The following is a 22,895-nucleotide window of genomic DNA, read 5'->3' as shown; positions in this document are numbered from 1 at the left end:
TAGTGGCTACATGTATTTTCTTGCTAAAGTAATAGAATTGAGTGAGATTCTGTAAAAGAACATCTGGCCCACAAAAGCCTAAAAAAATTAATATGTGACCCATTACAGAAAAAGTTTGCTGACCCCTGACTTAGAGGGTATTGGAGGCTTAAAGTATTGTAATCAGCATCCTCCTACAATTATGATCTGGACAATTACTTTGAAATACATAATGGTATAGTGGAAAGAGCATACATGGGCTTAGAGTCAGGCAGACCTGATTTTGGATTTTCCCTTACTTCCTAGGTATCTGACTTCAGTGCCTCGATTTTCTTGTCTATGAATTGGAAATAGAGAAACTCTTCTACTTAGGAATTTGGAGTTAAGAATTTTCATAATTTGAGGGTGCCTGGGTGGTTCAGTTGGTTAAGCGTCTGACTTCAGCTTGGGTCAATCTCATGGTTCGTGGGTTTGAGTTCTGCATGGGGTTAGCTCAGATCCTGAAGCCTGCTTCACATTCTGTGTCTCCCTTTTTCTCTGCCTTTCCCCTACCCATGCGCTGTCTCTTTCTCTCTAAAATAAATAAACATTAAAAATTAACCATTAAAAATAATTTTATAATTTTGAACATTACTATGTACTAGAGAAAAATTGCATCAATTTACACCTCTACCAACAGATGGCATTGGTAGTTTCTTATTTGGTGTCATTTTTGGACTAATGATAAAATGGACTCAAGGAACCTACCTTGGCTATAAGTAGAGACCCTTTTAATATCTTCCTTGATGTGGTTGTGAGAATTTGAAGTAAGACAAAAAGTTCCTGTCAGGTGCTCTATATATGGTATTATGTGGTGGGGAATGGAGGAATCTTTGGAAGTGGTAAAGATCCCAGTATAAAAACATCGTTGCTAGCCTCAGCTTAGTAATTGGTGCAATTTTATGTTTTTTTTTTCACTAGATTTTAAGCATTTTTAGAATGAGTACTGTCACTTTCTGTTACATAAGTGGGTGCAAGAGTCAAATTCTGTGCAAAATGTAGTTGTCTCCCACGAAATTACAAAGTGATTTTTAAAAACCTGTTGAATAGTTAATTTCCAAGAACCATGAAAGAGTACTCCCAATACTTTTTGCTTGTCAAAAAAACGTTTAGTGGTGTCACCTAAGTCAGGTCTGGATTAAACTCATAACTTTGGGCTGTCAAGTCATTTGATAGTTCTCTTAGACAACCTGTATTTTTACTGGATGAAAATTTTTTAGTTAATAGTCAAGCCTCGTTAGTTAATTCCTTTTTAGTATGTTGATAATGTCAAAGTCCAAATTCTATTCTCAGTAACTAGTTATATTTTTATGAACTGTNAGGAGTTTTTTTTTTTTTTTTTTTTTTTTTTTTTTTTTTTTTTTTACTTCTTACATTCATTTTGTATTCCTGAAAGGAATGATTTAAAATCAGAAAGTGTGGGGGCACCTGGGTGGCTCAGTTGATTAGGCATCCTACTTTGGCTTAGGTCATGATCTTGTGGTTTGAGCCCCGTGTGGTGCTCTGTGCTGACAGCTCAGAGCCTGGAGCCTGCTTTGGATTCCGTGTCTCCCTCTCTCTCTGCCCCACCCCCACTTGCGCTCTGTCTCTCAAAAATGAATAAATGTTAAAAAACAATTTTTTTTTTAATCAGAAAGTGTGACTTGGAAAACTATCTCCTGAGGGCCAAATTCAGTATGAGGCCTCTTTTGGTAAAGTTTTATTGAAATGCAACCACACCTAGTCATTTACATACTGTCTACAGGTATTTTCATGCTAAAGTAATAGAATTGAGTGAGATTCTGTAAAAGAACATCTGGCCCACAAAAGCCTAAAAAAATTAATATGTGACCCATTACAGAAAAAGTTTGCTGACCCCTGACTTAGAGGGTATTGGAGGCTTAAAGTATTGTAATCAGCATCCTCCTACAATTATGATCTGGACAATTACTTTGAAATACATAATGGTATAGTGGAAAGAGCATACATGGGCTTAGAGTCAGGCAGACCTGATTTTGGATTTTCCCTTACTTCCTAGGTATCTGACTTCAGTGCCTCGATTTTCTTGTCTATGAATTGGAAATAGAGAAACTCTTCTACTTAGGAATTTGGAGTTAAGAATTTTCATAATTTGAGGGTGCCTGGGTGGTTCAGTTGGTTAAGCGTCTGACTTCAGCTTGGGTCAATCTCATGGTTCGTGGGTTTGAGTTCTGCATGGGGTTAGCTCAGATCCTGAAGCCTGCTTCACATTCTGTGTCTCCCTTTTTCTCTGCCTTTCCCCTACCCATGCGCTGTCTCTTTCTCTCTAAAATAAATAAACATTAAAAATTAACCATTAAAAATAATTTTATAATTTTGAACATTACTATGTACTAGAGAAAAATTGCATCAATTTACACCTCTACCAACAGATGGCATTGGTAGTTTCTTATTTGGTGTCATTTTTGGACTAATGATAAAATGGACTCAAGGAACCTACCTTGGCTATAAGTAGAGACCCTTTTAATATCTTCCTTGATGTGGTTGTGAGAATTTGAAGTAAGACAAAAAGTTCCTGTCAGGTGCTCTATATATGGTATTATGTGGTGGGGAATGGAGGAATCTTTGGAAGTGGTAAAGATCCCAGTATAAAAACATCGTTGCTAGCCTCAGCTTAGTAATTGGTGCAATTTTATGTTTTTTTTTTCACTAGATTTTAAGCATTTTTAGAATGAGTACTGTCACTTTCTGTTACATAAGTGGGTGCAAGAGTCAAATTCTGTGCAAAATGTAGTTGTCTCCCACGAAATTACAAAGTGATTTTTAAAAACCTGTTGAATAGTTAATTTCCAAGAACCATGAAAGAGTACTCCCAATACTTTTTGCTTGTCAAAAAAACGTTTAGTGGTGTCACCTAAGTCAGGTCTGGATTAAACTCATAACTTTGGGCTGTCAAGTCATTTGATAGTTCTCTTAGACAACCTGTATTTTTACTGGATGAAAATTTTTTAGTTAATAGTCAAGCCTCGTTAGTTAATTCCTTTTTAGTATGTTGATAATGTCAAAGTCCAAATTCTATTCTCAGTAACTAGTTATATTTTTATGAACTGTGACTGAACTATTATATACACAAGTAAATCTCATTGGGTATAGGAATTATGGGATGAGCATGTGGGTCAGTTCAAATCCATCACTATTGCAGGAAAACTATCAAACAGCTCAAGTATCTCTAGGATGAACTTCAAATACAGTGGGTGGTATTTATACATTATGGGAAGTCTCTTTTCAGAGTTCAGTGGAAGCTTTATTAGTAACTTGTCATTAATACAATTTCTTTCCTGACCTCCTTCTCTATCCTCAATTTCATTTTTAGTTTATTTTTTATGGGACCATTTTTAACATTTATAGTATCATGTATGCAACATATAAATATTTATGTAGTTTTTTGTTTTTTTTTGTTTTTTTTTTTATTTTTTTTTATTTTGAGTAACCTCTACACCTGTATTCAGGGGCTTCAACTCAACAATCCCAAGACCAAGAGTCAGATGCTTTACCAACTGACCCAGTAAGGCATCCCCTCAGTTTCATTTTTATTTTATTTTTTTTTTTAATTTTTTTTTTAATGTTTTATTTATTTTTAGGAGAGAGAGAGAGACAGCGTGAGCAGGGGAGGGTCAGAGAGAGAGGGAGTCGCAGGCTGAAACAGGCTCCAGGCTCTGAGCTGGCAGTCAGCACAGAGCCCGACGCGGGGCTCGAACCCACGAACTGCGAGATCATGACCCAAGCGAAAGTCGGACGCTTAACCGACTAAGCCACCCAGGCGCCCCTCATTTTTAAAATAATATTTAAGAAATACAGTATTTAATATACCAGTGTTCTGATGTTTGGTATTTAGATTTGGTTTTATCAAGTATTTCCAAACTTGATAAGCATTTCCTGAGACCTTTCTTTTTAAAACAAATGTTTCTTAGATTCTTTCTAAAGATTCCAATTCGGTGGTTTAGGATAGANAAGAGTCAGATGCTCAACCAACTGAGCCACCCAGGCATCCTGGGAATTTGTTGTTGTTTTTAAGCAAATACCGCAGGTTTATTTTATTTTATTTTTTGTTACTAGGGAAGTTTGGGAAACATCAGAATAGGAGATCAAGAATTCCACCTTAAAAAATGGCAATTGTGTGTTTAAAAGATTGTCATTTTTAACTCTCTCAAAAATTCTATTTGACTATTAAGCAGAAGCTTTAAAGTTTTCCTAGCATACTTCTTGAGAGGCTAGATTTGTTCTTTAATATGTAACATACCATCTGCAACTCACTTTAAATTCAGTACATACATATCTTGCTAAATAGAAATTTGATTTTCAGAAACTTGGCATAATATGTTTCTTACACACAAATGGATAAACAGTGTCTGTATTCCATCATCTGTGTATTTCTTCCATTATTTACTACTGTATCATTTTAATAAATGTGCTTTCATTTTGGCTCATCAGCATTGTTTCCCAGTCAGTCCCTGTAATGTTTTTCTTAGCCCATCTCCATTGTAGCTCAAAATATTTTCTCTTTTTGAAGGGATGGTGTGTTGAGAGTAGATAATAGCTTTTTTGGTTGCTAGCAACTAATAGCATGTTTATTTAATTGTAGAATCTTATAGACTGATAAAATTCAAACTCTCTAGTCTGGAAATTTACATATCATCAGTCTTCTACCCAGCTCTGGTTATTTCGCTTCAGCAAAATTTCACCTTTTCACTTTCCTATGGCAAACTAAGGTCATTCTGTATTCTTGGCGTAAATTACCTTTTCATTATATGTACCTGGACTGATTTGCTGAGTGTTTTGGCTGTCTAATTAAACCGTAACCTTGTATGACATAGAGCTCACATCCTTTATATAGAAATACTTGGCATGATCCTGTGCACTTAGATTATCAAATACTATTGGTGGTTTCATAAAATTTGATTAACTTTTTTTAACCTCTTAAGCTAATCGGATGTTAGTCATTTTGTCTTTAATCTTTAAGCCCTACTACTACATAAAGATACAGTTACTTATAAAATTAACAACAGAGTCACAAAATACAAATTCTATTTTGTTTTTTATGTTTGTTTACTTATTTTGAAAGAGAGAGAGGAGAGCACAAGCAAGAGGGGTAAAGAAGGGGGAGAGAGAATCGCAAACAGGCTCCACGTTGTCAGTGCAGAGCCCAGCGTGGGGCTCAGTCTCACAAACAGTGAGCTCATGACCTGAACAAAAATCAGGAGTGGATGTGTAACCAACTGAGCCACCCAGGCACCCCCAGATTTTATTTTAAATTTGAAAATGCTTAGGGAGGACTGATTCCTTCACAAAGATTTTATTCGTGTTTTCAGCTTTGTATAATTCCTTTTGGTCATTTTACCAGTGAGCTTTTTCTACTTTTAAGAACACTTAAGAATCAGGGGCGCCTGGGTGGCTTAGTCGGTTAAGCGTCTGACTTTGCTTAGGTCATGATCTCGCGGTTCGTGGGTTCGAGCCCCGCGTCGGGCTCTGTGCTGACTGCCAGCTCAGAGCCCGGAGCCTGTTTCAGTCTGTGACTCCCTCTCTCTCTGACCCTCCCCGGTTCACGCTGTCTCTCTCTCTCCTAGAAATAAATAAAACATTTAAAAAAAAAAAAAAAAGAACACTTAAGAATCCTTGTCACTATTCAGTTTTAATATAAAGATATCATTGGAGATTGCTTTTTGTTACTGTTTCTTAAAGGTGGTCCCTGCATCTACCTGCATCAGAATCACCTGGAATGGTTATTGAACTACAGATTTTTCATGCCCTTTTACCTGACCTGTTTGCTGTGCTCCATACATATTTTCCTTAGCTCATTTTGCTCTTTTGTGAGACTATTCTCAACTCTTTATCATCATGGCCTTGGAAATCCTTCCTGTTACTTAAAGCTCTCTGGCAGTTAGTTGCAGATAGAACAATTTTAGTAATAATGATTAGGAACACATGCTGTGGATATATACATTGGAATCTCAGCTCTGTGCTTTTCCAAGATCACAGAGCTAGTTAGTTAAATATATTTCTGTGCCTTTGTGTCCTATTTATAAAATAGGGACAACAGTTGATCTCATAGGGCTGTTATATGTATTAAATTAATATTTGTAAGTTTCTTAACAGGGGTTGTACATAGAAACCACTCAAACATTATTATGATTTCTCCCAGTTTTTAGTTCTTACAAACTTACAGTAACTTGTATGCTTATCTTACCTCTTCCTGTTAGATTATAAAGTCCTTGAAGATAGAAAGTGCCTTATTAATTTTTATAGCTTTTCAGTGGATTTTGCATAATAGAAAATGTTCAATAGATAATTACTGCATCAAATCATTGGAAAATGGCCAAATTTTTGTTTTTCAGAACCCATTTACTTAATATAAATTATAATCTAAAGTAATTTAATACTCTTTCTGTATTATGTTTCAGGAATTCTAATCAATTGTTGACCAGCATCATTTTACCAGTTGGAACGAGTTATCAGAAATGGGCATAGTGCTTTTAGATCCAACATGTAACAGATGGCTCTTACTCCATGGTGATTCCTTCTTCAAGCCAACACCTTTTGTGATTGTGTAGGATCTTTGTCTCTTCATCTTTGAATTTCAGTTACTCTTGTTGGCAAATAAAACAAAGGAGTTCATGTAGTTTTTGTCCAAGCTTGAGTCATCATGAGTAGTAGTTTAGGAAAAGAAAAAGACTCTAAAGAGAAAGATCCCAAAGTGCCATCAGCCAAGGAAAGAGAAAAGGAGGCAAAAGCCTCTGGAGGTTTTGGGAAAGAGAGCAAAGAAAAAGAACCTAAGACCAAAGGGAAAGATGCCAAAGATGGAAAGAAGGACTCCAGTGCTGCCCAACCAGGGGTGGCTTTTTCAGTTGACAATACGATCAAACGGCCAAATCCAGCACCTGGGACTAGAAAAAAATCTAGCAATGCAGAGGTGATTAAAGAGCTCAACAAATGCCGGGAAGAGAATTCAATGCGTTTGGACTTATCCAAGAGGTCTATACACATATTGCCATCATCAATCAAAGAGTTGACTCAATTAACAGAACTTTATTTATATAGCAACAAATTGCAGTCCCTCCCAGCAGAGGTGGGCTGTCTAGTAAATCTCATGACACTGGCTCTAAATGAAAACTCACTTACCAGTTTGCCTGACTCTCTTGATAACTTGAAGAAGCTGCGGATGCTTGATTTACGGCATAATAAACTGAGAGAAATTCCTCCAGTGGTATATAGGCTAGATTCTCTCACCACTCTTTACCTTCGCTTTAATCGTATAACTACTGTGGAAAAGGACATCAAAAATCTGTCAAAACTCAGCATGCTTAGCATTCGAGAGAACAAAATCAAACAACTACCTGCTGAAATTGGTAAGAGACCTTGGGTTACTATTATTTGTAGTATTTGTTATGCCAGATAATTTTGTCAAGTGCTTTTCCATATCAGAAAATATCTGATACTTGCCTAAAAACAGCTGGTTTCTAAATTTTGTTTTATGTTTTACTTTTTAATCAATTTTAGCAGTGTTAGTATATGGTTTGAGATTATTTTATAAACTTAAAGTGAATTAAAATATAGATGTAGTTGAGCCTTTTTCACATGAACTCATTTTCATTTGGAGAAAGTCAATTTGTAGCAGTAAAAAGATAATTTCCTGAATTTTTAACTTGTTACCATCTATTTTTAAAATATTTTAAAAGTACAGTAGATTCATACAGGGTTACATTTTCCAATTCTTTCATTTGCCCTTCTTTATCTGAAAAATGTTTACATTCACCTGACTTTTCTACCTAATTTACTACAAAAGATTTAGTACATATCAAGAGCCTTGTAAAAAAGCAAAAAGAGTGATAGTAGTATAAAAAAATAGGAAATATAGATGTGTAAACAAGCCAGTAAAAATAGTTATTTTGATTTTTAAATTTTTTATTTTTAAATTATGGAGCATAATAAACCTTGACTTACCAATTTTGAGAAATTGATAAAAGTATCTGTGGGCTTAATTTATAACATTAAAAATCACGTAAAAGTTGATTATGGAACGTTTAAAGGGAAGTTTTCTTTTTTATGAAAGGCACAGTTATTCTGAATAAAATAGGTAAATTGAATATATTGTTGTTTGAGCATTGATCTTGTAGAGGGTAACAAAGGAGACTTTAGGCACTGCAGCATTATAGAGATAATATTCCGTGGATGTGTTTAAAAATGTATTTAACTTTGAAAAAGATATAGTTTAAATTTTAGGTATGGTGCTCTTCTACATTTAACTCTAACCAGAAACTTAAAAATCTTAATTTAATTGACTTAAGTAAATGTATTTAGAAAATCCATGACAGATTTTCTAAAGCAATGAACTGTACTTTCAAAATATGACTCACTTAGGAGATATTAAAATATCCTCAAGAATTTTAATGGAAATACTCCCTTTTCATGTTTTTAGATAGGAATGTGGTTGTTGACTGACTTTTGATTTCATACCAGATTCAGTCAAAATTTCACCAGTATATATGGTTCATTCTTAAATAGGATTACAGGCTATTAGCAAAAGAAACATTAAATGTCTCTATAGAAATACAAAATGTTATTCTTGGTTTTGTTATGTGTTGTGTGTGTATTACACTCTATCTGAAAATGTTGCCTTTAATTCACATGAGAGTCTTACTAAGGATTTTTTTCCCATAGAGGTATTAATCAAATTACCTAGGAATTAAAAATGTACATTTCTTAAGAAATTATAAGATTTTAAATTTACTTCGGTTTGTTCTTAGCATATAGGTATAGCATTTTTACTAAAGTGAATGTATTTTTAAAACTTGGCAAATTTTATTTGGTTGTTATTTGTGCCTGCCTAATCTTTTGACCTTTAGTCCTAAGTTTGTAATTTTAAAAATAACCATGGGATTTAAGGAGCATCCTCCCACCAATAAGTGGCCTTATTGAAGTTTGTGTTCTTGTAACTTTTGTATTTCTGTAAAAATAGTAACTTCATAAATGTTATTTTATTCTAGGCAGGGCATCAGATAGACAATAAACTAATTTTAAAGATAAAAGTTAATATTTCCTTTTTTATTTATTTTTTAATGTTTGTTTATTTGGAGGAGAAGGGCAGAGAGAGAGAGGAGAGAGAGAGAATCCCAAGCAGACTCTGTGCTGCCAGTCCAGAGCCCAACATGGGGCTCATTGAGTGACCTGAGCCGAAACCAAGAGTTGAATGCTTAACTGACTGAGCCACCCAGGCATCGCAAAAGTTAATATTTCTTATTTATTAAGAGAAAAAGTGCAAGTGGAGGAGGGGCAGGTAGGGAGGGAGAGAGAGAGACAGAGACAGAGACAGAGAGAGAGAGAGAGAATCCCAACCAAGCAAGCTCCAAGGTTTTATTGCAGAGCCTGATACGAGACCCAATCTCACAAACTGAGATCATGACCTGAGCTGAAATCAAGAGTCTGACATTTAACCGACTGAGCCACCCGGCCTCTCCCAAAAGTTAATATTTCTTGAAAGGAATTAAGGTTTAATTTAGATGCATGGATTTGGGAAGACATTGCAGAAGTCTGCATTATCTTTTCCCTATAAAGAACAAGAAAATAAAAGTCCATAAAAATAACATAATCATAATAAGAATAGCTATTGTTTGAGCACAATATGTCCTATACTATACTTTGTATATATTATCTCATTAACTTCTTATTGAAACCCAGTGAAACAGGCATTTCTTCCTGCATTGTACTGAAATAGGACCTGAAAATGTAGAGAGATTAGATACTTTACTGAAAGTCGTGTAGGTAGGAAGTTAACAGAGTCAGGATTTGAACCTAGGTCTTCTTGTACTGCCCCACTAGTCTAGAAAAGTGCGTCCCACTTCCATAGTCAATGACTTAATGGTCTGGCAGGTTCAGGGGATCTGTACTTTTAAAGAATAAGCTGGGTTATTCTATGTATAGCTTCAGTTATTAGATTTTTTTTCCCCCATGGAGGGAGGAGGATGTTGGCAGCTTAATGGAGATATAATTAACATACTATACAATTCCCACATTTAAAGTGTTCAGTGGGTTTCAGTATATTCATAGAGATGTGCAACCATCACAATTTTAGAACATTTTTATGACTCTAAAAAGAAAGCAGTTACCTCTCCTCTGTTTTCTTGAAACCTCTTAGCCCTAGGCAGACACTAATTTACTTTGTTTCTATAGATTTGCCTATTCTGGACAGTTCATATAAATAGAATTATACAATATGTGGTCTTTGGTAACTGGCCCCTTTCACTTAGCATGTTTTCAGAATTCATTCAGCTTGTAGCTTGTATCAGTATTTCTTTCCTTCTGGTTGCTGAATAATACTCCATTGTATTAATATACCACATTTTATTTACCCATTCATCAGTTGAACATTTGGGATGTTTCCATTTTCTGGCTGTTACAAATAAAATTACTGTGAACACTTGTGTCTGAGTTTTTGTGTAGACATTTGTTTTCAATTCTCTTGAGTTATATACCTAGATGTGGAATTACTGAATCATACGGTAACTCTATGTTTAACCTTGTGAGGAACTTCTCCACTGTTGACCTCAGTGGCTGCACTTTTTTACTTTCCTACCACGGTGTATGAGGGTTCCAATTTCTCAGTCTCCTCAGCATCCTTGCTATCATCTGTCTTATTATAGCCATTCGATGAGTATGAAGTGGTATTTTTGTGGTTTCGATTTGCAGACTTTTGATGACTTTGAATTTGTTTTTAGTTTTTGAAAACTTTATTATAAAGGAAAAGACAGAAGTAGTTATTTTCTATGATGCAGATCTTGTTTTACTGCTTTTTTAATTACAAAAAATAAGATCCTGAGCCCCTTTGAAATTGTTTACAAATTAAGACCCATGCGCAAAGGACAAGTAAAATGGAAATTTGACATTTTTAAAGCGTTATATACCTTTAATGTAGTGTGACTTCCTGCTGAAACCCCTAACAAGAATTTACAGTTCAAAATAAATGGCCATTATCATTTTATTCAACTTCTCTCTGTGTAGTAGATTTGCATTATTATAGATACTAGATTCATATGCACATTACATGCTTATTCTTTTCTTGTTATATGAGTGTACTGCTTTCATGCCATCTAGCTTGTGTTCAGCAATATATTTGAGAAATACGAGACGTTAAAAGTTTTGAAATATACCCTACTATTTAGTTTAAATAATATATTTGGAATTTGGCCATTATACAAGCTGTGCTGCTTTATAGAGTATTATTGTATTTTAAAATAAGAATATCTGTTTAAGCATTAATGGCATCTTTATTAATCCCATGTGATTTCATACCAGTGATATATATTCACATGGATGAACACTGGCAGAAGACAGTAAAAGGATACCAAACGGACAGTAACTATAATCATATAAAGAGCCAGAGATAATACATCAGAGTATTATAGAAAACTCTTCATTTGATATTACTCATTTACCTTTGTTTTTGTGTGATAAGGCTGGACACATAAAGTAACTGTCTTTTTGTGTGAAGTAGGTAGCTGGAACTCTTAGTCCTTGCTTTCTTTTACTGATCAGTGTTCCATCCTCCCTGCCCATACCTTCTTTTACCATTTGTAATCTTGAAAGAGACTCCTCACTGTACACCAAGACAAGAAATGTTTTGAGAGGGAAAACAGGAAATAATCACTCCCTCTTCCCATAAGTCCTGACTCCCTTCAGTTTCATGCTAGAGATATGTATTGTTTAAGTTGATTTATTTGTTTTGAGAGAGAAACAGACAGCGCCAGTAAGGGAGGGGTAGAGAGGGACAGAGAATCCCAAGCAGGCTCTGAGCTGCCGACACAGAGCCTGATGTGGGGCTCAAACTCACAAAACAATGAGATCCATACCTGAGCTGAAACCAAGAGTCGGACACTTAAAAACCCATTGAGCTACCCAGGTACCCCTAGAGATGTGCTTTTGTAAAAAACAAAAACAACTTTTTTTTTTTTTTTTTTTTGGCCTGGGTGGATTAGACTTAGTGCCATCAAATAGTCATTTGGAATAATTAGGAAATTCTGGACAATGAAGAATTTTATTCTTCTAGGAAGGAAATGGTTGCTCTTGAAACTAGAAAAACTCTATCTTTGTCTTTAACGAATATTCCTACAGTTTGCCTTTGTTGAAGTATGGACTAGTTTAAGATTCCTTTAAACTCTCCTCCTCATTTATTATTATTTTTAGAAGGAATATTTTTTAAAGAATGTATTCTTCTTACGTTGTTCAGTAAAGTGCTACATCATTTCTACATAATATACAATTTCACATAAATTTGTCAAAATAACCTGTTTTGCCTATGAGAATATGTTAAAATGTGTATGCTTATAGGGAACTTGAATCATTTTTACCCATTTTAAAGAAACCACTCTCACAGCATTCAGACATATAGAATCAGCAAAGTTTTTTTTACCCATTTGATGCAGTCACAGTTATTTAAAAAAATCCTATACTGAAGTACTGCTGTGTTATCTTCTATAAGTCAAGCATTATATAAACATATCAATATTTGTATAAAATTTGTATAAAATTTTGTATAAAAATGCTAAGGACAAAATCAGTTTTTTTTTTAAGTTGAAGGATTAGAGATTTTAATTTCTTATGTTATTTTCTGTGATTTTTCTTATAGAAAATAAATGGTAACTTTTAAATAAATGAGGCTTGAAATGAATTTAGTGAAGCCCAATACTATTACTCACTAAAAAAAAAATTTTTTTTCCATTTTATTTATTTGAGAGAGGGAAAGGGAGCTTGAGCTACGGGGAGGGGCGGGGGAGCCCAGCATGGGGCTGGATCTCACGATTATATCACAGCCTAAGCTGAAATCAGGAGTCAAATGCTCAAACAACCCATTTTTCAATAATAACTCAAATTATAACCTTTAGTCCCTAAAATTCTTGAAATTCTCCCAGGACTGCCAGGGATAATAAAATTGTCATTATGGTGTGGGTAACAATATTTAATGGATTTCATTTGAGTGTTATGTACAAGTGCTAATTAGTAACTTAGTTTGGCAGGAAAAAGAAATCAGGAAAGAGAATTCATAGTTGTTAATAAATAACTCCTCTTGGCTGGGAATCAGCAAGAAACCCAGAGACTTGGAAACGAAATAGTAACTAACTTAGTTTATTGNTTTTTTTTTTTTTTTTTTTTTTTTTTTTTGCAAAAGAAGGCAGTAAGAGAACTGAGAGAATAGTGCTTGAGCCATTTTAGAAGGAGTTGATAGGATCAGAGAGAGGATAAAATTGACTTTCCACCCTACTGAGGTATAGGGAAGAGAGAGGGCAGTCATTGTATTCTAATGACAGCATGCTACCCATTCAAAGGAATATAGTCACTGTTGTCCATATTGCTAGGTTGCAGTTGCCCCTGCTTGGAAGTGCTTCTGAAGTTGTTTTTGCAGTGAAAGTGAGAATTAAGCCTATAAGACAAATTTAAGTAATGTAACAGTATAAATTCTGATAATAAGTTCTAAATCTGCTCAAGCTTGTGTGATCGGTTATTTCCAGCTCTTGTTAATTATGTGATTTTACAAATTATTTTAGTAAGATTTAATGTGATTTTTTTTTTTTTTTTTTTTTTACAGAGCTAATTTTTGAATATTTGGAAATAACCCTATAAGTTCAGGAATAAGTTATTTTTGAGACATCAGCATCTTTAATGTCACTCGAAAGGGAAGGTCATATCGTTTCATGGGGCAGGTCACAACTTGTGCAATCTAATTAATTATGAGTATTTGAGTGCCTACTATATACATTTTAATAAGGCCTTTTTATATGTTGCTAAATTTATTTTTTAAATTACCTGTACTAACAATTTTAAAGAATTTGTTCCTATATTTATCATAGAATAGAATGCATCATCTATAATTGTCTTTTTTAAATAATGGCTTGCTGTCAGTAATGCTGGCTTCATTTCATAGGATGAGTTGAAAAGTATTTCTCTTTAATGTTCTTGAAGAGTTGAAGAGTTTTATAATTAGTATTATTTCCTCAAATGTTTAGAAGAATTTATCAGTTATACAACCTGAGACTGATGGTTTCTTTATTGGAAGGTTTTTAATTACTGATCCACTTTAGTTAATAGATACAGAATTATTTGCATTTTCTGCTTTGTTGAATTTTGGTAGTTTGAATCTGTCAAAGCGTTTATCTACTTGTTGAATTTTAGGCAAGAAGTTCGTAAGAGTTCTGTATTTTGGTAATGTTGGCAATATGATCTGTAATCATGTCTCTCATTCCTAATACTGGTAATTTGGTTTCCTTTCTTTGCTTGAGCAGTCTGGCTAGAGATACATCAATTTAATTGTTTTTTTTTTTTTTTTAAATGTTTATATTTAAGAGAGTGTGAGCTGGGGAGGGGAAGAGAGAGAAGGAGGCACAGAATCTGAACAGGTTCCAGGCTCTGAGCTGTCTACACAGAGCCCAGTGCGAGGCTCAAACCACAAACCATGGGATCATGACCTGAGCCGAAGTCAGGATGCTTAACTGACTGAACCACCCAGATGCCCCTATTGGTCTTTTCAAAAAATAAGTAAACCTGTTTCAGGTTTTTTTCTATTCTCTTTGATTTTTTTTTTAAATCCCTACTTCTTAGGTTTTTTTCCTTTAGGTTTAGTATGCTGTTTGTCTACTTTAAGTTACTAGATTGATTTTAGACCTTTCTTTTCATTATATGAGCATTTCTTTATAAATCTCCCAAGTACTGTTTTAGCAGCAGCATACAAATTTTGATATGTTGTATATTCATTATTGTTTAGTTTTAGAAATTCCATAGGTATCTCTTATTAATTCTTCTGCAACCGATGGATTATTTCAAAGTGAATTGTTCAATTTTACAAGTATTTGAGAGATGTTTTCTGATATTTTTGTTATTGATTTATAAAATATGGCCTTAGTAAATGTTCTATATGCATTTGAGAAGAATATGCATTGTATTGTTTTTTTTCAAGCACGATCGAGTTAGCTGATAATATAATTCATTTATTCTATACCCCTATCAAACTTATTAGTTAATAGATACACCTAGCATTGTTTTTCTGATGAGGTTACTTATATCATTAATAAATGTCTGTATTTCTGGTAACATTTCTGTTTATAAATCCTATTTTATCTGGTATTAATACAGCCACTCCAGCTTCCTTGTTAATTGGTACTTGCATTGTATATCGTTTTGTCATAGACTCAGGGTCTAAAGTTCCCTCTTGTCCAGCAGGAGAGTGGATGCAGGATTAAAATACGAGGGATGGCTAATTCCTGGGAGAAGAGGCTTACAAATGTGATGGGTGTATACACAAAGAGACAGTGAATCTGTGAACATTAACTCATAGGCATGAGGGAAAGGGGGTTTTGAAGATACAGGTGTTAGGGGTTGGGTCAATATAAAACAAAATTCTGGTGCTGGGCAGATGGTTGTTGTTAAAGGCAGATGTGTCTATCTTTGCTAGCCTAGGGGATAAGACCAAGCATGCGACCTCAGGGTCAACAAGGCACCTTTCTTTGGCTAATCAGCTCAGCTCTGGGCAGCCTCACCCTGCAGCCAGTCTATAGCCCTTTTTACCTGTTTACCTAGTTTAGTCCTTCCTTCCTGTGAAAGCAGCTTTCTGCTATGGTGTTAAAGTGGAGCAGAGGGGCCAGCTTTATCTGCCCTGAATACCTAATCTTTTTTACCTCTTATACCATTGTTTTGGGGCCTTGGCCCCACCCTCTCTATACTTATTTACCTAGTCTGGTTTACCCAAATTTGGTGTGAGCATCCTGTGGCTTTGTAATTCTTTTTGTCTTGTTAACCCATCAGTGCAGGCTCCGGGAATTCCTAAGCTTATTCCCCACAGTTTGCCATTATTTTTACCTTTTTGTGTCTTTACATTTAAAATGGTTTCTTATATACGGATATAGATAGTTGTGGTTTTTAATCCTGGCAGTTTTTGTCTTATTTGAAGGATTTAGACCATTTATATTTAATACAGTTTACAACATGATTGGATTAAATCAACCATCTGGCTGTTTATTTTCTATTTGTTCTATATGTTATCCTTCCCCACTCCCCCATTTCATGCCTTCTTTTAGATTGACTATATTTTATAAATTCCATTGATTTCAACTGTTGGCATATTAGTTATATGTGTCTTCATTACTTTGCTTTAGTATTTGGTCTAGTATTTACAGTACATATCATAACAGTCTACATTCAAATAATATACCACTTCACATATATCCTAAGAACCTTACATAGAACCCTTTTATTCTATTCCTTTTGCAGTTACTGTCATACCTTTATATTTCATATATTATAAACCTCACAGTAATACATTGGTATTATTTTTGCCTTAAGCTTTATCTTTTTTTTAATGTTTATTATTTATTTTTGAGAGAGAGGCAGAGCACAAGTGGGGGAGAGGCAGAGAGAGAGGGATACGTAGAATGTGAAGGGGGCTCTAGGCTTTAAGCCGTCAGCACAGAGCCCACATGGGGCTTGAACTCATGAACCATGAGATCATGACCCTGAGCCAAAGTTGGACTCTTAACCAACTGAGCCACCAGGAGCCCATGAACCTTATCTTTTTTAAACTGTTTATTTTGGACAAATTTTTGACTTACAGGTAAATTACAAAACCAGTATACAGGGTTCTCATACCCCTTAACCCAGCATCTTCTCTTATTAACATTCTTCATAACCATTATTTGGTGATAAAAACCAAGAAATTTACATTGGTACTATACTGTTAACTAAACTTCAGATTTTTTTCTGATTTCCTAATTTTTCCACTAATATCCTTTTTCTATTCCAGAATCCTATATTACATTTAATAGTCAGATGTCTGTAGTCAGCTACAACCTGTGACGGTTGGAAAGATTGAAAGTCATTCCTTCTCTTTCATGACATTGATACTTTTCAAGAGTACTGCTCCAGACACCTGCATGGCTCAGTCGGTTAAGCAGCTAACTTCAGCTCAGGTCATGATCTTGTGGTTTGTGGATTATAGCCCTGCATCAGGCTCTGTGCTGACAGCTCAGAGCCTGGAGCCTGCTTCAGATTCTGTGTCTCCCTCTCTGTCTCTCTGCCCCTCCTCCATTCGAGTACTGTCTCTGTCTCTCAAAAATAAACATTAAGAAAAAATTAGAGAAAAAGAGTACTGCTCAAGCATAATGTAATAGATCACTCATTTTTTGTTTGTGTTATGTTTTCACATGACTAGTTTGAGGTTATGTGTTTTGGCAAGAAAACCACTGAGGTGATTGTGGTACCTTCCCCAGTGAATCATGTTAAGAGATATGTTGATATGTCTCATCGTCACTGGTGGTTTTGACCTTGTTTATGGTGATTTCTGCTGCGCTTCTCCACTTCATTTATTCATTCATTTGTTTGTTTATTTTAAATTTATTTAATAGTGTTTGTTTTTTGAGAGTGGGGGAGGGACAGATAGAGAGGAGAGAATCTCAAGCAGCCTACATGAAGTTTGAACTCGTGAACCATGAGATCATCACCTGAGCTGAAATTAAAAGTTGGACACTTAACCAACTGAGCCATCCAGGCACCCCCAGGCACCCCTCTGCTTTAAAGTTAATTATTGTTTCTTTTTAATTAATTATTACCCTGAGGAGTGCAGGTTTTAGTCTCTGACAGTATCTTGTTTCTCTTTCATCTTTTGCTCCTCAATTGTAGCATTCCTTAGTGGATCTTGATCTTCAGTTATTACTGTATTCTAATGGTGACTTTAAAAATTTCCCTCACTTCCTTTGCATTAATTGAAATTCTTCTGTGATGAATAACTGTCCCTTCTCTCCCTCATTTATTTATTTATTCCATTACTTAAATTATATCACTCTTGACTCAATTGTTCTGTTCTGTGGTTCCAGTCCAGTATTATTATTATTTTGTTGCTCAGTTTGTTCCAGCTTTGGTTATTGTTGCCTTTTTTAGGTTGGTTCCTGTGCCTTTTGCCATACCATCATCCTTCTCGGTTATCTTTTAAAGAGATTAAAAAATGCAAACAAAACACAAAAAACCCTTTCATAATTACCCATGAATTTACCATTTCTAGTACTTTCATTCTTTGTGCAGATCTGATTTTCTGTCTTTAAATTTTTTAATATTTTAATGCTTATTTATTATTGAGAAAAAGACACAGAAAGTGAGCAGGGGAGGGGCAGAGAAAGGGGGAGACACAGAATCTGAAGCAGGCTCCAGGCTCTGAGCTGTCAGCACAGAGCCTGACATGGGGCTCCAACTCACAAGCCATGAGATGATGACCTGTGCCGAAGTCGGACGCCTAACTGACTGAGCCACCCATGCACCCCTGAATTTCTGTCTCTTATTTTTCTTTTTCCCAAGAACTTCCTTTAACATACTGTAGTGCAGGTATGCTCACAATGAATTCTGCAGGCTTTTGTTGTCCAAAAGCCTTTGTTTTGCTTTCATTTTTGAAAGCTATTTTTCCTGNCATATTTTAAACATCTCTCTTCTCTCTGGGTTTGTTTTGTTTGTTTTTCTGGCTTGCCTAGTTTCGAGCAAGAGTTTTGCTATTATTCTTATCTTTGTTCGTGTGTTTGTAGTCTTTTTCTCCATGTTTAAAAATTTTCTTCTGCTTGGAGTTTATGAGCTTCTTAGATCTGTGGGTTTATGGTTTTCATCAGAAGTGGAAAGATAAAGGCCATTATTTTTTGAAATTTTCTTGTTTTTGGCCCCTCTTTGCTTTTGTATTCTGTGGATCTCTAACTCTCTTTGTTACCTTTCAGGTCATTGATGTTCTACTCATTTTTTATGTGTGTTTTAGATTGTTCCTGTTGGTAAATATTTTTTTTCATGTTTTCATTGCTAAATCTCATATCTTTTTTAGTGTCTAAATGTATTATTAATCCTATACAAAGAAATTTTAATTACAGATATTGTATTTTTCTTGAGATTTAGTCTTGATATAAAGTCTTTACGTCTATAGTATTTCCCTTTTGGGATTTTGTTTTCTGACCCTTGTAACTTGGCAGAATTGAAATTCCAAAATCTTATCCCCACTACAGATGGTAGCTATCAAAATTTCTGCTTGGCTTTTGCAGCTTTCTAGCTGTTGTTTTTCCCCTAAGCTCCTCACAGTCTTTTCTTCCATAGGTATACTTTGGAGTCAGTCAAGAATTTGAGGGGTACGAGCATGCAGTCATTGGGACTCCACTCTTCAAGGTTTCCTCCTTTCCAGGATTTCCAACCACTGTTGTGTCACTGTTGAATTCCAGCCACAATTATAATCCTAGACCTTCTTGTCTGGCTTCTCAGGCCAGCAGGACTCTGGCTTTCTACTTGAGATTTATTTTCTGGTGGCAGATTTGTGAGTAACTTCATGGTAAAAGCCTTACAAATGTGGGTCTTACCCCGTGTAATTTCTTATGTAAGTTATCTGCTGTTGCATAAGAAATTACTCTGAAGCATAGCTCTTAAAACAACACTATTTACTACTATCTTACAGTTTCTCTGGTTCAGAATCAGGCATAGCTTAACTCTCACTCAAGGGGTAGTCAGGGCTGGGGTGTCATCTGAAGCCATGTCTAGAAAAGGGTCCACATCTGAGTTCATGTGGTTATTTTCAGTAGCTAGCAGGTTATCGGACTAAGGGATTTCAGCTTTGTGCTGGCTGTTGACTAGAGACTGCTGTCAGTTCTTAGCCACAAGGATGTCTCCAGCAGGGCAGCTTGCTTCATCAAAGGGTGTAAGCTGAGAAGGCAATAGAGAGAGTGCTAGCAAGATGAGAGCACAATCTTTTATAACTTAATCACAGATGTGACATCTCAGCTTTGTTCTCATAGTCTATTCATTAGAAGCAAGTCACTAAGTTCAGCCCACACTCAAGGAAGGGATAATTATGCAGTGTATACAGTTATACATGAGATAGGACCACTGGGGCCATCTTAAAAGTCTGCCTACCACAGTTCCCATTTTGCAAGAGTTGAATTCCTTCTAGTTTCTGCTTTTAGTCTCTCTGCATGCTTTTATATAGTGTTTTAAAAAATAATTTGGGGGCGCCAGGGTGGCTCTGTTAAGTGTCCAACTTCGGCTCAGGTCATGATCTCACGGGTCATGGGTTTGAGCCCTGTATCAGGCTCTGTGCTGACAGCCAGCTCAGAGCCTGGAGCCTGTTTTGGATTCTGTGTCTCCCTCTCTCTCTGACCCTCCCCTGCTCACGCTGTCTGTCTCTGTCTCTGTCTCTCTCTCTCTCAGAAATAAATAAAACATTAAAAAAAATTTTTAAATAATTTGTCCAGGACTCCACCATTACTGTTAGCATGAAGACCAATATTTGACTCTTTGCAGATAATAACCCCTACTCTCTCTTTGGAACAAAAATATTCTCTCTTGAGAATGTTTTCTTCAGATCTGTATATATTTTTTCCCTAATTAACCAATAGATTGTTACCTAGATGTCTTACTGATATCTCAAAGTCAGCATGATCAAAATATAACTCCTCACCACGCATCTCTTCCTTTTGGATTCTGTTTCTCTCTTTTAATTGCATCATTATCTTCTCTGTCAATTCTGGATCAAGATCTTGGAGTCCAAGGATTTTTCTTCCTATTCTAGTTCTTGTCAAGGTGTGGTCTAATCACCAGACAGGCCAACCAATGTTTTTGTCACAGGTTAATAACAGAAATTGAGAGTAAGCATTTAGAATCTTGTATAACAATTTGACATTGCTGGAACATCCAAGAATGCAATTTTGTAGTTTACAGAATATTAGTTCACAACCACCTGGGAAAAAACCAAAAACACAAACTAGTCACTCACTGCATATAATTTGAGAATCACTCCTCTTACCGCATTCCTGTTGTTTTTTCCACGACTCTTAGTTGCTCTTCTAGTGGGCCTATATATTCCACTGCTATTGATTATTCACTGTAGTCCTCATACTATTTAATGTGGGCTAATAGCGGTAGCTTCCTGATAGACTGTGCCTCCTAATTCTGCTTGCTTCAATACATCTTTCAATGAGAAAATAGACTTTTATTATTTACTTATTTAGAAAGTGTTAGTGGGGGAGGAGCAGAGGGAGAGCAAGAATCTTAAGCAGACTTCTTGCCCAGTGTGGAGCTGGATATGGGGCTCAATCTCATGAGTGTGAGATCATGACCTGAGCTGAAATCAAGAGCTAGTCGCTTAACTGACTGACCCATGCAGGTGCCTCCCAAAAATAGACTTTTTATAACAACATCCTGATTATCATGCTTATTCAGAATCTTTAAATTGTACTTTATTACCTGATCAAAAAGTCTGTGTTCTTTAGTTTGATATTTAAAACTGCAGATCTCTTTTGTTCTGTCCTTTTATCCTTATTTCCTCTTACCTGTCCCATGTATCAGTTCACATATGCACATGGTTCCTCCCTGCTGCCCATTAAAACTCTTATTTCTAATTTTCTTCCCTTGCTTTACTTTGGTTTACAACAGTTATTACTTCCTGTCACTTTATTTTCTTATTTCTTTTTTTTTTTTTTTTAAATATAATTTATTGTCAAATGGCTAACCTACAGTGTGTGAAGTATGCTTTTGGTTTTTGGGGTAGATTCCTGTGGTTCATCGCTTACATACAACACCCAGTGCTCATTTCAACAAGTGTCCTCCTCAATGCCCATCACCCATTTTCCACTCTCCTCCACCCCCCCGTACACCCTCAGTTTGTTCTCTGTATTTAAGAGTCTCTTATGGTTTGCTTCCTTCCCTCTCTGTAACTATTTTTTCCCCTTCCATCCCCCCATGATCTTCTGTTAAGTTTCTAGAGATCTACATATGAATGAAAACCTATGATAACCTGTCCTCTGATTGACTTATTTTACTCAGCATAATACCTTCCAGTTCCATCCATATTGCTGCAAATGGTATGATTTCCTTCTTTCTCATTGCCAAGTAGTATTCCATTGTATATACATACTACATCTTTATCCATTCATTAGTTAATGGACATTTATGCTTTTTCCATAATTTGGCTATTGTTGAAAGTGCTGCTATGAACATTGGGGTACATGTGCCCCTATGCATCAGCACTCCTGTATCCCTTAGATAAATTCCTAGTAGTGCTATTGCTGGGTGGTAGGGTAGTTCTATTTTTAACTTTTTGAGGAACCTTCACGCTGTTTTCCAGAGCGGCTACACCAGTTTGCATTCCCACTAACAGTGCAAGAGGGTTCCCATTTCTTCACATCTTCACCAACATCTGTTGTTTCCTGAGTTGTTAATTTTAGCCACTCTGACTGGTGTGAGGTGGTATCTTATTGTGGTTTTGATTTGTGTTTCCATGATGATGAGTGATGTTGAGCATCTTTTCGTGTGTCTGTTGGACATCTGGATGTCTTTGGACATGTCTGTTCACGTCCTCTGCCCATTTCTTCACTGGATTATTTATTTTTCAGGTCTTGAGTTTGATAAGTTCTTTATAGATTTTGGATACTAACGTTTTACCTGATATGTCATTTCAGTTATCATTTCCCATTCCATTGGTTGCTTTTTAGTTTTGTTTCTTTTGCAGTGCAGAGGCTTTTTATCTTGATGAGGTTCCAATAGTTCATTTTTGCTTTTAATCCCCTTGCGTTTGGAGAGGTGTGGAGCAAGAAATTGCAGCTGAGGTCAAGAGGTTGTTGCTTGCTTTCTCCTCTAGGGTTTTGGTGGTTTTCTGTCTCACATTTAGGTCCTGTATCCATTTTGAGTTTATTTTTGTGTATAGTGTAAGAAAATGGTCTAGTTTTCATTCTTATGCATGTTGCTATCCAGTTCTCCCAGCACCATTTGCTAAGGGGACTGTCTTTTTGCCATTGGATGCTCTTTCCTGTTCTGTCAAAGATTAGTTGGCTATACATTTGTGGTTCCAATTCTGGGTTCTCTATTACGTTGGTCTA

The 22,895-nt window shown here is 35.7% G+C and overlaps 1 protein-coding gene across 1 annotated transcript in view; it reads left to right on the top strand.

The window, feature by feature from the left end:
- SHOC2 (SHOC2 leucine rich repeat scaffold protein) overlaps positions 1-22,895 on the top strand; it is a 97,456-nt gene that overhangs the window by 38,960 nt on the left and 35,601 nt on the right. Inside the window, exon 2 of the mRNA XM_077762426.1 lies at positions 6,435-7,379. Within this exon, the coding sequence (XP_077618552.1) occupies positions 6,677-7,379 (703 nt within the window). The 5' untranslated portion in view covers positions 6,435-6,676. The remainder of the gene's footprint in view (positions 1-6,434; positions 7,380-22,895) is intronic.

This window comes from Crocuta crocuta, unplaced genomic scaffold (assembly GCF_008692635.1).
Source record: "Crocuta crocuta isolate KB4526 unplaced genomic scaffold, BGI_CrCroc_1.0 scaffold328, whole genome shotgun sequence".
Classification (NCBI taxonomy): domain Eukaryota; kingdom Metazoa; phylum Chordata; class Mammalia; order Carnivora; family Hyaenidae; genus Crocuta; species Crocuta crocuta.
This window is presented reverse-complemented; position numbering and strand designations above follow the sequence as displayed.